Source organism: Dipodomys ordii, unplaced genomic scaffold, assembly GCF_000151885.1.
Source record: "Dipodomys ordii isolate 6190 unplaced genomic scaffold, Dord_2.0 Scaffold61, whole genome shotgun sequence".
Classification (NCBI taxonomy): domain Eukaryota; kingdom Metazoa; phylum Chordata; class Mammalia; order Rodentia; family Heteromyidae; genus Dipodomys; species Dipodomys ordii.
The window spans coordinates 10,114,211-10,128,997 of record NW_012267277.1 but is presented as its reverse complement, the minus strand read 5'-3'; the positions used below and the strand labels follow the sequence as shown (position 1 = coordinate 10,128,997).

General features: G+C 56.1%; 1 protein-coding gene across 1 annotated transcript; it reads right to left on the bottom strand.

Annotated features, from left to right (window-relative positions):
* Positions 1-330: 330 nt before the first annotated feature.
* Positions 331-3,776, bottom strand: Efhd2 (EF-hand domain family, member D2). Its single transcript, XM_013022333.1, has 3 exons — positions 3,619-3,776; positions 2,320-2,454; positions 331-1,621 (listed from the first exon to the last, which is right to left on the bottom strand). The coding sequence occupies exons 1-3, from the start codon at positions 3,730-3,732 to the stop codon at positions 1,490-1,492; spliced, it is 381 nt and encodes a 126-aa protein (XP_012877787.1). The 5' UTR covers positions 3,733-3,776; the 3' UTR covers positions 331-1,489.
* Between the last annotated feature and the right edge of the window lie 11,011 nt (positions 3,777-14,787).

The window sequence follows — 14,787 nt, the reverse complement described above, 5'->3', positions numbered from 1 at the left end:
GCATGAGCCGCCATATCCAGCTCAGGCCTCCCAGCCAGTTCTTACTTGTAAAACAAAAGTAATAGCACACCCCCTTTGAGGGCTGGCTTGAGGACCAAGTAAACGCTCAGATTAATGTCTGGTGGCACCATGTGGGCATCAAAGGGCAATTTCCCCCTTAGGAAGTGTCCCCGAGGCCTCTGGCATGGGTGCCCAGACTCCAGGCACCCCGTCCCTGTCCCCTCATTTCCAGCTCCTCCCCTCCCCAGGAACCGTCAAGAACCACACACACACATACGAATATACAATTTTATCTCATTTTAGTTAAAAAAAATAATCGTACCACCAAATGAAGAAGTATCTTTTTTTGTTTTTGTGTTTTAGGGGAGAGGGGCAGGGGTGGTGAGAAGGGAGGGAAGAGAAAATGCAAGACAAGCCCAAAGAAAATCTTATATTCATCTGTATAAACGCATCCTCTAAGGCCAATGCGGCGGCGCCCAAGGCCGCCACGCTGGCTCAGCCCCTCCCACCCTCTCACTTTGATGCCAAAAAAATAAAAGCTCTGCCGGCCACGGCAGCGGCGCGGTGGGGGCTCTCAGGACAGCGTAGTAAAATAAAGAGTTATCCAATTCCAAAGGCAGGGACACCGTCAGGAGACACACAGAAAGTTGCATAACTCTGGCCCGTTCACTTGGGGGCGGGGGTCACAGCTTCACAACACAGCAACAGGCAACACGGACACACGCGAGCGAGCATGGGGGGGGCCATCCCCCAGCAGGTGACGGGCACGGGGTCCCCATGCTTCCTAGAAGGGTGGGCACAACACAGCATGGACAGGGGCCAGGTGCGAACAGACTCGCTGTCAAAGCACTTCCTGGACACATGGGGGGAGTCAAGGCAGAGAGCTGGGCTCTTCTCTCGGTGAAGGATTGATTCCTCTCCCACCCTGCCCTCCCCAGCCGCTGCCCCTGCCGGCAACCCCAGGGCAGCCCAGCAGAGTGGGCCCGAGAGGTAGATTGGCATGGTAGCCCCCTACCCTGCCTGGCAGAGGCCGCTCCCATTCCACCCGAGAGAGGGGGCAGAGCTGGAGGCCAAGGTCCTGGGGACCCCCCATCTCCCACAGTCCCTTAGGTCCTGCTCTCTGGTGGCGCCCCTGTCTCCTCAGTTCCAGGGCAGGTTGGCCCGCTGGTTAAGGGCCGGTGGAGGGGCTGGGGGGTGGGGGTGTGAGCACACAGGACACAGGAGTGGAATGGCGGGAGCTGGACCTGGGCAGGCAGCGGGGCGGCGGGGTGTGAGCCGCAGGGGTGGCTGCAGGGCCTGCGCTGGTGGCTGCGGGAGGGGCGGTGAGGGCCCGGGCCACTCCTGAGACCCTTCGCAAAGCTTCCGATCACACACACGATTTAGGATTTTAGTTGTGGTTCTGTCAGATGGGCGGCCAGGGCTCCAGCTCAGCCCAGGCCCTGCCCCTGTGACACACCAGGCAGGGCGGGGCAGGGCCGCCCGGGCCGCCCTACTTGAAGGTGGACTGCAGCTCCCGGAAGGCTGCTTTCCTCTGCTTCATCTCCTCCGCCTGCTTCTTCCGTTCCTCCTGTTCTGCCTTGATCTCCTCCTCGAAGCGGCTGGACACATTGATGGCCTGTACCTAGGCCACGGGGGCGCAGGGTTAGGCTTGCAGGGGCCTCCACACTGCCCGCGGGGACTTTGATCTGGGATGGCCCCTGGCCCAGTCTTTAGCCTTGTCCCATCTGCCTACACACACAGCTCTGGCTTCCACCAGGTCAGGCTGCGGGTGGAACACTGCATTCACCTCTCTGAGCCTCAGTTTCTCTACTCACAACCCGTGCTTGATAACTCTGGCCTCACAGGTTCTTATATGGGATTGAAAAACAAAATTCATAGCTGGGCACTGGTGGCTCACGCCTGTTAATCCTAGCTTCTCAGGAGGCTGAGACTGGAGGATGTGGTCTGAGGCCAGCCAGAGCAGAAAGCCTGTGAGACTCTATTTTCAGTTAACCAGCAAAATGTCAAGCAGGAGGGACGGCTCAAGTGAAAAGCTCCAGCCCAGAAAGCAAGCTGAATGAGAACAAAGCTCTGAGTTCAAACCCCAGAAACAAACAAAAAATCCAACAAAAGAAGACAAAACAAAGATGGAATTTATATTTGGTGCAGAGCAGGGCCCCATAATAGAATGACTGATGCTGTCCTGATTTCCTGCCCTCCAGTGGAGCCTGGAATGTTCCAGAGGGAGGTGAGGGAGGCCTTAAGAAGGAAGGCTTGGGTGAACGGGGTGGGCAGGGCCCAGGCTACCAGTCCAGACTTGCCCAGCCCCCGGTTCCTCACCTTGGCTTCGAAGAAGTTCTTGGCTCCCTTAACTCCCTCGGTGGAGACGTCGATCTCGGAGAGGCGGGCCAGCACGTGCAGCCCGCTGTCCTCCTGCAGCTCCCCAGCTGCCGCCTTGCGGAAGATCAACAGGAACTACAACGGGACAGGTGGGCTGTCAGTCACAGGACACACCGGGCCTGGACTCAGGCCTGCCCTGGAGAGGGAGGCCTGCTCACACCAGGACCAGGAGCCAGAGGCTGGGCTGTGGCCCCTCCCTGCCCCTCCCTCTCTGAGCCTCTTATTTGCCCCTCTGCATGATGGGAAGCTGGGCCCCTCATCTCTTGTCTGCTCAGGACCCTGCTTTACGCAGTCCTGTGTCTATCCACACCCAGAATCATCCAGCTGGTGCTGCGGCTTGAATCAGGGCTTCACACTTTCACTAGGCATTTTTTACTCAAGGCTGGTGCTTTACCACTTCAGCCATATCTCCACTTTGAGCTTTTTTTTTGGCCAATTCTAGGACTTGACCTCAGAGCCTGGGCACTGTCCTAAGCTTCGTTTTGCTCAAGGCTAGAGCTCTACCCCTTGAGCCACAGCACCACTTCTGGCTTTTTCTGTTCAGATGGCACTGAGGACTCGGACGAGGGCTTCTGCACGCTAGGTAAGCACTCTAGCACCCAGCCACATTCCCAGCCCCACCACTTTGAGCGTTTTTTGCTGATTCATTAAAGATGAGTCACCGGGACTTTCCTGCCTCGGCTGGCTTGGCACCATCTCCCTGAGATCTCAGCACCCTGAGTAGCTGGGATTATAGGGGTGAGCACGTTTATCCCTGTCTCCCACTGGGCCCTGAAAGGGACCGTACACCTATCTTACGGGAACGAGGAAGGCCCAGAGACAGTAGAAGACTCGCCTGGACTCCCAGTGCCCCAAGGATTTGAACCTGTGTTCTGGACTCTGGACCATCCCCGTGGGTTGACGTCCTTCCTCCTCCCTGGTGGCCTCCAGTTTTCCCAGTGGCCCTTGCCACCTCCTTCCCCCCCTGCCTCCTTTGGGCGCAGGAGGCTCAGGGGGCTTCTAAGAACCCGCCCCTTGTGCCAGGGCACCACTGCTGCCAGATGGGCTCAATGAAGAACAGGCTGACCTGAACCCCAGTGTTGTGATGCACCCTCTCTAGGGTCCCCCTAGAAGCACAGGGTCTTTCTCTGTACCCCCAGGGTTGGACAGTATACAGATGTCACTCAATGTATGCTTACTACACAGCACAGGAGGAGACCCTCGGGGCCTCAGGCAGCCCCGGGTGGGGGTAGGGCTCACCTCCCTGAAGCTGAGCTTACTGTCGAAGTCCTCATCCACCTCCTTGATCATGTTCTTCAAGCCAAGGTGGGTCTGGGGGGCCCCCAGCTTCTCCATCATGAGCTTCAGTTCCATGAGGTCAATGAAGCCATCCCGCCCAGCATCGTACCTGCGAACACAGCTTCGTAAGGACACCCCGGCACAGCCCAGATCTGGACGAGTGAGGCCGCGGGGCAGAGGGCACCTGTCTCCATCCAGCACGGAGTGAGGATTCCCCCAGGCCGGCTGGGGGCTCTCTCTGGCCAGGCCCAGCACCTCCCCGGCCTCTGAGCTATCAGGCATGCCAGACACGTCTAACACTGAGTGGAACCCCCAAGCCCCCCAAATGCGACCTCTCTTTTTGTGAGGGGAAGAGGGGGAGGGAGTGGGGGAGGGCTGAGCAGCCTGGTTCTATAAGGACACCATAAGGAGTCTACTCTCCCCCCTCCAGCTTTTTTCCAACAGTAGGGCAGAGACAGACAGGGTGTGGCAGCGTCTCCCAGTTCCTTACCCTCCTCCTGAAGGGTGACCGTGGCCAGGGGCAGCCGCCAGCCTGTGCGCTGCCTGGGTGGAGCTGGTGGAGTGGGCATTATCAGGCTAAGCAAACATCTGCCTGCCTCCTCCTGGGACAGCTGGAGGAGGGGGCGGGGAGCGTGGCTTTTCAGAGCCTAACAAAGCCCCACATGGGTCTGAAGCTGGCTGGGTGACAGCAAAGCGACAGGGAGGGGCTGAGTCCTAGCGTGTGAACACACACTCCATCCCAGCTCCACCTCTGGACTCCTGAGGACGCCCCTTGGCCTTTCCCCACCTACACCAGCTGTGTACCACTCCGGACAGCTAGTAGTAGTCACTTCCTGAAGTCTGTCTTCGGATCAGGATCTTATTTTACAACAGAGGTACAGAGAGGTAGAGTGACTGGCCAAAGGTCATACAGCAGTAAGGAAGTTGCTAGGCTTCTCCCCTAAGTTCCCCGGAGCTCCTAAGCTTTCTCAGTTGCTCGGGACCCTAGCCCATGTCCAGGGGCTGCCTTTCTACACAGCCGGTGTCTGCCTGCAGCTGAGGAAGCATGTGTGCCGGGGGTTATAAATAGTTCACTCACAAGTGAGTCAGTGGTTGGGGTGATGGAGCACAGGAAGGATGGGGCTTGGGGGCCTGAAAGGAACACAGGGTCCCCTGACCTTCTTCCCGTCTGGGGTGATGGACTGTGTGTGGCAGATAGGAGAGGGCCTGAGGGCGGCGGGCGGGGCAGGAGGAGGCGCCTGAGGAGCAACTGCCTGCAACTTGGGGGGAGGGGGAGGGGAGAGGCAGAAGCTGCAGAGGTCCAGTGGGCCCCTCAAGAGAGCTGGCCTTCCACTTCCTGGCTGGGATCTAATGAAGCTCAGTGAATATGTTGGGGTTCTGGGATCCGCATCAAAGCACTGACTATGTGTGTGTTGGTTCTGGAGCTTGAACTCAGGGCCTGGGCACTGTCCTTTTTTCAATCAAGGCTGGCGCTCTCGTACTTGAGCCACAGTTCCACTTCCAGCTTTTTGGTGGTTAACTGGAGATAAGAGTCTCTTGGAGCTGTCTACAGGGCTGGCTTCCAACCGAGATCTAAAGATCTCAGCCTCCTGGGTAGTTAGGATGACTGGCCTGAGTAACCAGTGCCCTGCAGCATGGTGGTTTGTAAGGAGGGGGTGTGTCCCCCGGGGCTGCATGTCTCCCCCCCCCACATGTGTGCTATTGGTATCTGGTGGGCAGTGGGCAGGACAGCTAAGTGCCCTAAAGTCCATGGCACAGTCCCCACCACCAAGACCATCCAGCCCTAAATGTCGCTGAGGTTGAAGCTGAGGAGCCCTGAGGCGGCGGGTGCCAACGCGGGTGGAGTCACCGTGAGAACTGGGCTCACACACACCTACACCCAGCAGAGGCATCAGGGAGCTTCCCCCACACAGCAGCCACCATCACCCTAGTGAGATTTAGCCGGGGTGGAGGTCCTTCTCTCTGACTCCGGGGGTCATCCTGGGAGGTCAGGATGGAGGAAGAGGAGACTGCATAGCAGAGAGCAACTGGCCAGGACACAGAGGGCCAGACACTGACCCTGGCCCTGGGAGCCCCTGTGCAAGTGTTTGAATTTCTCCCAAAGCCAGGCAAGTGCAGATAAAGTGTTTGAATTTGGATGGAAGTCTGGGCTCTGGATTCTCAGGCGCTGCCAACCTCCGGGCGCTGGCTGGGCTGCGGCTTAGACCGCTGTCTGTCTCAATCAAAGACTAATCAATTGCCAGGGATGCATCCAGGCAGGCTCCAGCCCCAGGGGGACAATGCAGGGGCTGCCGCAGCACCAAGCAGTCAGTGGCCATGGTGAGGCCACGTGGGCTGGGAGAAGCCGGCTGTGGGGAGGGGGCTGGCGGTACAGCTCTGCAGCTCTGCATGTGGTCTGTGGCTGAGGCCCACAGGTCTAGGCCCACTCACCCAGGACAGCCTCAATGTGTGTAGTCACACTAACTCTGCTAGACTGACATGGGCTCAAACCCTAGCTCAGGCACCTGCTGGCTGAGTGACCCCACTTGAGTCTCTGACTCCCACCCCCTGCCCTGAGACTTGATTTACCCATCTCTGCCAATAGTCCTTTGACTTGGCTAAGAAACGGGGCAAGGATTAAACACAGGGTCTCAGAGCAGGGCCTAATCTCCACTAAGCCCCCCCCCCCCCATGCTACTTGTAGCAGGGATGGCCAGTCACCTTAGGGTGCCATGGCTTAAGGCCTGTAATCCCAGTTATTCAGGAAGCTGAGATCTGAGGATGCTGATTCCAAGCCAGCCCAGGCAGATAAATGCGAGAGACTCTGATCTCTAATTAGCAGGGAAAAAAAAGGGCAGAAGTGAAGGTGCTGTTCAAGTGGTAGAGTGAGCAAAAGAGCTAAGCAAGAGCACGAGGCCCCGAGTTCAAGTGCCAGTACCAGCACACAGCATACGCGTACACACAATGACCAGTATCGTTGCTGGTGCTGCCTGCCTGCAGGACGATTAAAGAGAGTGAGATTCTGGATACAGAACAGCTCTGCATAGCAGGTGCTCCAAACCTGCTGATTTCAGTGCAACAATGGGAGGTACTTGATGAACTTTTTATGAACATCGCTATGATACTGGGAATGATGAAAACCAGCTGAGCCCCTCCTAGGCTCCAGTCTGGTGGATGGGGCTCATGGAGGATGAGACTGGGGAATGGGGTGGACAAGGTGGCCCGGGGACCCCCTGTCCCCCACAGCCCCTGTCAGCCCTCCCCAAGCACCCAGCAACATAGAGGGTGGAATGACAGAGCGTGTCCCCCCCTGGCTGGCAAGGAGGTGACAAGGGGCCACCAAGGAGCCAGCAGAGAATGAAGTTCTTGGGTGGGAAGAGATAGAGCATCCCTGGCTGGAAGCCCTCAGCTGGAACATCGGTGGTGCAGGTCAGGTCATATGACCCACATACAGTCTGGCTATGTGCTTCCTATTACAGAGGGAAATTGGGGCTCAGAGAGGGCAGTGAGCAGCCCAGGGTCACACAGCAGGTGGGTTTCATGATTCTTCCTAGTTCCTCAGGGTCCCACATTCTCAATCTTACGCGGCCTCTGGGGCTGGGCTGAGAGCCCTACCTGGAAAGGCCAGGGGCACCCAGAGCATGGCACAGAGCCTGGGGGCTCAGCAGTTCTCTCAGCGCTGGGGCTGGCAGGGAGCCCGCATTCCTGTGTGCTCTCCCTGAATGGCTCTCACCAGGGAGGGCTAGGCAGCTGCTGCCCCGGATGCTGGTGACAGAAACCCCTTCCCTTCCTCCCCCTCACAAGTGGCACACCCGGCTGCCATCCAGGCAGACACCGTCCTCTGGGTTGACCCAGCTGCCTGCTCCCCCCGGTGCCCCCCAGATCTGACAACTGGAAGCTCGCATGTGGGAGTGGCTGGTCGCATGGCATGCAGTACTGATGCCTGCCTGTGCACCTCAGCTCACCCCTTTTACACGATTACCAGACCAGTTACTCTTTGCTGAGCAGTTACTATGTGCCAGGCACTATGCCAAGTGTCTGAAGAACTCTATGAAGCAGGCGTAGACACCCCATTCAGCAGACCAGGAGGCTGAGGCTCAGAGAGGAAGAGCATCGGCCAAGGTCAGGGGTGACAAGGGGCAGCAGGGCCCCATCCAGGCCTCATCAAAAGCACTGCTACAAGCCAGTCACTGGTGGCTCACGCCTGTAATCCCAGCTACTCAGGAGGCTGAGATCTGAGGATCGTGGTTCAAAGCCACCCTGGGCAGGAAAGTTCATGAGACTCTTATCTCCAATAAGCTACTCAGAAAAGGTTGGAAGTGGCATTGTGACTGAAGTGGTGGAATGCTAGCCTTGAGTTCAAAGAGGCTCAGCGATAGTGCCCAGGCCCTGAGTTCAAACCAGAAAAAAAAAAGCACTGCTACAGATGTGCTGTGAACCTCCTAGGACAGGAGCGTCCTTCTTCCCTCCCCTCAGTGGCCCCGTCCGGCTTTGGGCTATCGATTACTGCAGGCATCTCCCACTCCCGCTGGGCTGTGAGGGTGAGGGCAGAATGATCTCAGGGTGTCCCTCCTGACCCAGGACTCTTGGGGGTGTAGGGCCTCATGAGGACAGATGTGGGAAGGGACACCAGGCCCACCTGGCTTTGGACTCGGCACTGAATTGTGATCATTATTATCTACCTTTAGGATTATCAGAGCAAGTGCAAGTGCTAGACTGGAGGTGTGGCTCAGTGGTGGAGCACCAGTCATAAGCAAGAAAGCCATAGAAAGCCTGAGGCCCTGAGTTCAAACCATGGTACTGGTACACACACACACACACACACACACACACACACACACACACACACACACACACACACACACAAAACACCTAGACTGGAAGCTTGGCTCAAGTGGGAGAGAGCCAGGTGTGAGTGAAAATGTAGAGCAGGAGTACAAGGGCCTAACTTAAAGCCCTGGTATTGGCACAAACAAACAAGAGTGTGATTATGGATACAAATTGGCTAGCACACAGTAGGCACTTAAAGTCTCTTAACCCAATGACAACGACAGCGCATCTCCCACTGGTTCTCTCCTAGCTTATGCCCAGAGCCTCTACTTTATGTCCCAAGAAATGGGAAGACAGGTTGCTCATAGCAGGAAAGTTCTAGATGACAATACCTTGCTAGCTGTCCTGCCGGCTTGGTCCTGACGCTCAGTAGGAGGGGTGTGAAGCGGGATGATGATTCCTACACTCTTCTGCCACCCCTCCTCATGCCCAGCCCTGTCTGTGGGATTTGATCTTGATTTCAATCTGACCACAATCTGCTGCTGTGTGTCTGGAACTAGAATGGAGGGGCTGGGGCAGAGAAGCAGTGGGGAGTACTCATGCCCCGCTACGACTTCCCAGGATCAGGTGTGAGCTCTCCTGGGCGCTCAGCCTACCATGGTGCCTGGGGCTGGCATCCCGCTGGCTCTCACCTCTGCTTTCCTCCCTGCCTGCTCTGAATAATCACTCTGGTTAGGAGACTGATTATAAAGAGTATTTCTTGAGTGCCTAATAAAAACCCAGTGTTTATTAATTACTTAGTCCTGACTCCATTCATCTAGTGATTCCTGAGCTGCTCCTGATGAAGTCACCTGCCTAAGGTCACCCTCTGGCAAGTGACAAGGGGAGCTGTGGGCACGCACACCTGGGCAGCCTGTTGAAATGCAGATTATGACCTGCCAGCTCCAGGGTGGAGCATGAGCCTCCTCATTTCCATCTGGCTTCTGCAGCTGCTAGTCCACTCATCCGAGCTGGGGGGACAGGGGGTCTGGAGTCTGACAGACCTGGCTGAGATCTGGGTTCAAGTCCTGCCTTTGCCCTTCACAGGCTATGAAGGAGAAGGCTGCTGAGCAGGGAGGGAGAATGAGCCCACATAGGCTATACAGTGACTCGACCTCACTACTCTTCCGGGCCAGCCCTGACTGGCCCCAAGGCAGCAGGTCCAGGGGCCTGGATTTTTCCAGCTGATGGCAGGCCCAGGCCTTGGCTCCAGGAACAAGAGGAGAAGACAAGGCAGGGAGGACCAGGAAAATCAAGAGGAACCAAAAGTAGGGAGGAGAGGTGACTCAGAGGCAGAGGGGGAAGTAGGAGGAATGGACATAGATCTAGGGCCTCCCAGGGGGGCGGGAGATGCTTTCCCCCAACCCTATGGGAAAGCCAGGCTGCTGCAGGACCCAGCCACTGGGCCTCCACAGACTGCTTTCCCTTGGGACTCTGAGCAGCCCTTTACACACCAACGTAGCCAGAGTACCCTGGGCCTTCTGACTCTACCATTGCCCCCAGCACCGGCTGTAACTGTGGACAAGTGACTCACTCTTTTCCAGCCTCAGTTTCACCATCTGTGCTGCTGTGAGTATTGAACTTGAACCCTGAGTTATTCGGCCATGTCCCTCTGGGAGTAGCTGGACCTTGAGGTTCTATTTAAGAAGAGCAGAGTGAAGGCAAGGGTGGGGGTGGCTGTGGGGAGCACATTTCCCCTTCATGTGGGCTCATCAGAGACCCTACCACACCATGGGTCTCAGAGATTTAGCCTCTGGAAGGCAGGAGAAACAGAGAGGTGGAGGGGGGAGAGGGAGAGCGCGTGGGAGCGTGTGTGATACTGGGGCATGAACTCAGGGCCTCATGCTCTCCCTCAGCCTTATCACGCAAGGCTGACACTCTACCACTTGAACTACAGCTCCTCTTCCTGCTTTTTGCTACTTAACTGGAGATAAGCATCTCAGGATTTTTATGCCTGGGCTGGTTTTGAACCACAGTTCTCAGATCTGAGCCCTGTGAGTAGTTAGAATTACAGGTGTGCGCCCTTGGTGCCTGGCTCAGGAGCACTGTTTTGGAATCTCTGAACTTGCTCAGATCTGTATGTATAAATGTGTATAAATGCACACATGAACAGACATGTTTTTCAAGACTACAGGCCAACACTGATAGGCTCTAGTCCTCAATGCTTTGCACAACAAATCCCCTGTACTTTACAGGTCCTATAACTCCAGGGGAAACTGAGGCTTAGAAGTACCTGGACAGTATCTTGTCCAGAAAGACTCAGTTGGGTGGGAGCTGAAAGGTGCTGGAGTTGCAGTTTTATGTCACTCCAAGCTTTTGTTTGCTTGTCCTTGTTTTCCTGCCACCTGCCTTCAGTGTAATTAAGTGATAATGAATGTTTCTCTATTTTTGTTATTTATCAGAGCCATATGTAGCTGTCAATCAGTGCCTGCTGGAGGCAGGCTGGGTCCGTCATTCCAGCCCCAAAACAAAGGGTTGTTGCCAGCCTGGCAGCTCCTTCCTGGGTAGATGTAGGCTGGTATGTGCTACTGCAGGGTCAGCCCCGAGGACCACCAATACTACATGGCGTTTGCAAATGTGATGATGGAGACAGTAACTTAGCAAGAGCTCATCATCTTGCTCCAGGGTGAGGAGGCTGAAATCGAAGATGGGAGGTCTAAAGCCAGCCTGGGCAGGAAAGTCCAAGAAATTCTAATCTCCCATTAACTATCAGGAAGCCAGAAGTGAAGGTGTGGCTCAAGTGATAGGGTGCTACCCTTCAGGAAGAGCTGAGAGACAGTGCCCAGGCCCTGAGTTCAATCCCCAGTATTGGCACACGAAAAAAGGAAGGTTGCTGGGCACCGGTGGCCCACACCTATAATCCTAGCTACTAAGGATCTCGGTTTAAAGCCTGCCCAGGCAGGAAAGTCCAGGAAACTCTTATCTCCAATAAACCACCAGAAAACCGGAATTGGCACAGTAGCTCAAGTGGTAGAGCACTAGCCTTGAGCTGAAGAGCTGAGGGACAGCACTCAGGCCCAGAGTTCAAGGCCACAACCGACCAAAAAAAAAAAAAAGAAAAGGGAGGTAGAAGTGACATTCCCAGGGCACATGCCTGGGATTTGAACCCAGTACTGCCAACTTCAAACTTAACCACTGAGGTGGGGAGAGGAGCAGGGAGGGGAGAGGAGGGAAGAGAAGCCTCAGGAGCTTAAGAAGAAAAGCGCTGGCCAGAAGATAAGGAAAGACTGTCTGTTTCACACAAGGGGTTATGAGACAAGGTAGGAAGGAGGCTGGGGCAGGGCCCCGAGGGTCAGTAGGACAAGAACTAGGGCACTTTCCTCTGATTCCACAGCAGGCTCACTGTGACATGGCTTCCTGTCCTTTCCAGCAGGTCTCGCCAGTCCAGGGGCTGGCATCCCCAAGGGACTCTAGCCCTGGAGGATTTTAAAAACAGCCCTGGATGGATGGGCAGAAAGCAGGAAGGAGAAGAGTGGGGATTAGAGGTAACAGATGCCCTGTGACCACACCAGGCAGACTAAGTTTAGGCCTAAGAAGGCAATGCCTCTTTGTGCCCAATGCTGGATCAGAACTCAACATGTCTGAGAAGCAGAAGCCACTATCCCTACTTTGCAGACCAGGAGGCTCTGGTTTGGATGATGAAGCCTCCCTGTGGTCCTGAGCAAGTCCTCAATTTCCTTTTCTGTAAAATGGGCAGATGGGCTGGAGTCTCTCCAGGGAGGAACCTGCACTGCTGGATTTGCCATAGCAAATCGAGTGGATGGATCAGAAGCCTCTGGAAGGCAGTTCTGATATCCACTGGGGCTCAAGATTCCTCAGAAATAAGCAAGTCACAGCCAAAGGGTGAGGGGTCTTTGCACATCACCACACATAGCCTGATCCTTTTGCAAATGGGGAGACAGAGGCCTGGGGACAGCAAGCAAGGTAAGGAGGGAAGCCCAGCTACCTAGCTCAGTGTCCCAGGAGAAGCCAACTCCAGGTCTGCCTGTATGTTTGCCTGTGTTTCCTGCTCCAGGCTTAGAGTGAGGCCCTGGCTGCAATCCCTAGGCCCTGCCGGGGCCCAGGAGGCTGCAACCCACTGGCATAGTAGCAGTGAAACAAGGGTTTTATGCTCCACAAGGGCTGGTTGTTGGCCGTTCACAGTCAGGACTCAGCTGGGCTGGGTCCGGTACACACAGTGAAGCCTTGTTTCCTTGAATACAAAATCGGTCAGCTTTCCATCCTGGCCAGGCCCCCCAGCGGGTGGCACTTCCTTCCATACAAGTCCAGTTTCCTGGCTACTTCCTGCTCCCTAAGACCTCCTAGCACCCCAAGAAGCAGCGCTGGTGCCAAGAGGTGGCATGTGGGGCTCAGCAAACTCTGTCTCCAGCAAAGTACCCCTCATCAAAGGGAACCTCAAAACAGCCTGTATGAAAAGCAAGTAGGCTTTGCAAACACAGCTTATAACGGCTTCTCCCCACTGCTGCCCTCACAGACCAAACTGCAGCCTCCCAAGCCAGCTCAATTGGGGCGTGTGGGTGTCCCCAAAGCGGCTCCATCTTTTTTTGGGGGGGTAAGGATGCTATGGAAGCCCAGGAGAAAGCTCAGGGGAGAAGGAAAAGCGGGATGTTGGTGATGTCAAATACGGACATAGACCTCTGCATTCTTGCTAAGCCCTCACTCTTCACCTGCACAAAGGTATTGAAATAGTTACTAGCCAGAGGGGAGGGGAGCTCTGCTGGCCAGGGTCTAAGGATGCAGGAATCTGTCTTGTCTGAATGGCTGCTGGCTTCCCCCTGGGCAACTCTAAAGGAAGTCACAGCCATATGCCATCCCAGGCCTCAAGGGCATTTAGTGTCTATTTCGGAATGTGGTGGGGATAATGCTCACTGGTTGGAAACTTTACAAAAACACCCTCCAGGACCTAGGGTCGGATGTGGGCTCTTTGGCTCTGGGTCTTCCTCCACACCCAGGTTTAGAAGGTGGAGGAGGGGGGGGGTCAAAGGAAAAAGCCTGGGCCATCCAGCCAACTAAGACTAAGAACCAAAGCCCTCTTCCCCTGTGTTGGGGCCAAATGCAGAAGCTTTGCTGATACTGGGAGAGGAAGATGTGGGAAGAACTTCCTCAGGGCTTGGACTTGTGAAACACCCCCTTCATGAGCTTCCTGTTTGGTGTCTGGGCTGTCAGAGTGTGGTTGGTGCTGACACCCCTCAGTCTGCTCCCTGCCACCTTTGCACTGCCTAATTAGGGTGGGCTGGCCCTCTATCTGCTTCTCCATGCAAAACATAGGCTCTAGATGGTTCTACCCTCTTCTGGATGCGTCCAACCAGTCCTGATAGGTAGCCCTCTCTTGAGCCAGGGGAAAGGACAGGCAACAGGAGGAGGGTTACCAAAGAGAAGACTGTCACCTCTTACCGGCCCTGGGCACCCATGTGGCTGAGGGGAGAAGGGGCTGCCTATGTCAAGGATGGACCGAACAGAAAGTGGAATCTTTCTTCTCCAGTTCCTCCCCAGAGATAACAAGTTTTGCTTTGTGGGGATGAGTGTGGCAAGGTGGAGCCCGTCTAACCTGGTGAGGACACTGCCCAGGGAGCTATAAAGAACTGGGGCAGAAGCACCTAAGACAGGAAGGGGCCCCTTATCTGCCTGGAGTGTGTGGGGGCCACTAGTGATCCTTTATAGGGAAGGGAAGGCCCGTAGTGGGGAACACAGAGACTCCTGATAGAAAGCAGGGGGTCAGGGACTGCATTGCTGCTCAGTGCAGGGAGCTGGGAGGGCAAGAAAAGGAGGGGCAGTGTGGGAGGGGGGCAGGGAGGACTAAAGTCCAGAGAGGGAGAAATATGGGGGAGACTTCATGTCTGCAGAGTGGGGGACAGGGCCTGAGGGGCTCCTCCCTAGAAAGACCCCTGGAGGGCCAAAGATTTGGGAGCTGGCTAACTGTGGTGGGGGGGGAAGAGGGGGGAGAGTTGTTCCCCCCCACCAGTTTGCTAGTAAGTGCTAAATAAACTCTGTGTGTGTGTGTTCTCCTAGTGGGAACCCAGCTTGTGGGGGCTCAGAGATCAGCAGAGGAAATCAGAGGACCTCAATGAGAAGGCTGTGCCCGGCATGGGTCAGGCAATGCGCTCCCCCATAGGAGGCTCTTGGGGCTGTCTGGCCCGCGAGCGCTGGGGTGGGTGGGGGTGGGGAACGGGGAGCAGGGGGTGGCGGGAGGAGGCCACTGGTCTCGGGGCGCGGGGAGGTAGGTGGGCCGAGCGCCCCTGACAGGGCCAGGGGTTTCTGAGCACAGACCCGGTCCCACACCCGTGGGTGGCGGCGGCCCGCGTGGGGGGCCGTGTCGCCCCGGGGGCAGGGTCCGGAGGCAGG

What these genes read in the sequence shown, in the direction of transcription:
- Efhd2 (XM_013022333.1), bottom strand. Translation starts at nt 3,732, where the DNA reads ATGGAACTGAAGCTCATGATGGAGAAGCTGGGGGCCCCCCAGACCCAC. An exon ending in GTAAGCTCAGCTTCAGGGAG is followed by an intron (nt 2,455 to 3,618) that starts GTGAGCCCTACC and finishes GTCCCGTTGTAG; the next exon opens with TTCCTGTTGATCTTCCGCAA. An exon ending in AGAACTTCTTCGAAGCCAAG is followed by an intron (nt 1,622 to 2,319) that starts GTGAGGAACCGG and finishes CCCGTGGCCTAG; the next exon opens with GTACAGGCCATCAATGTGTC.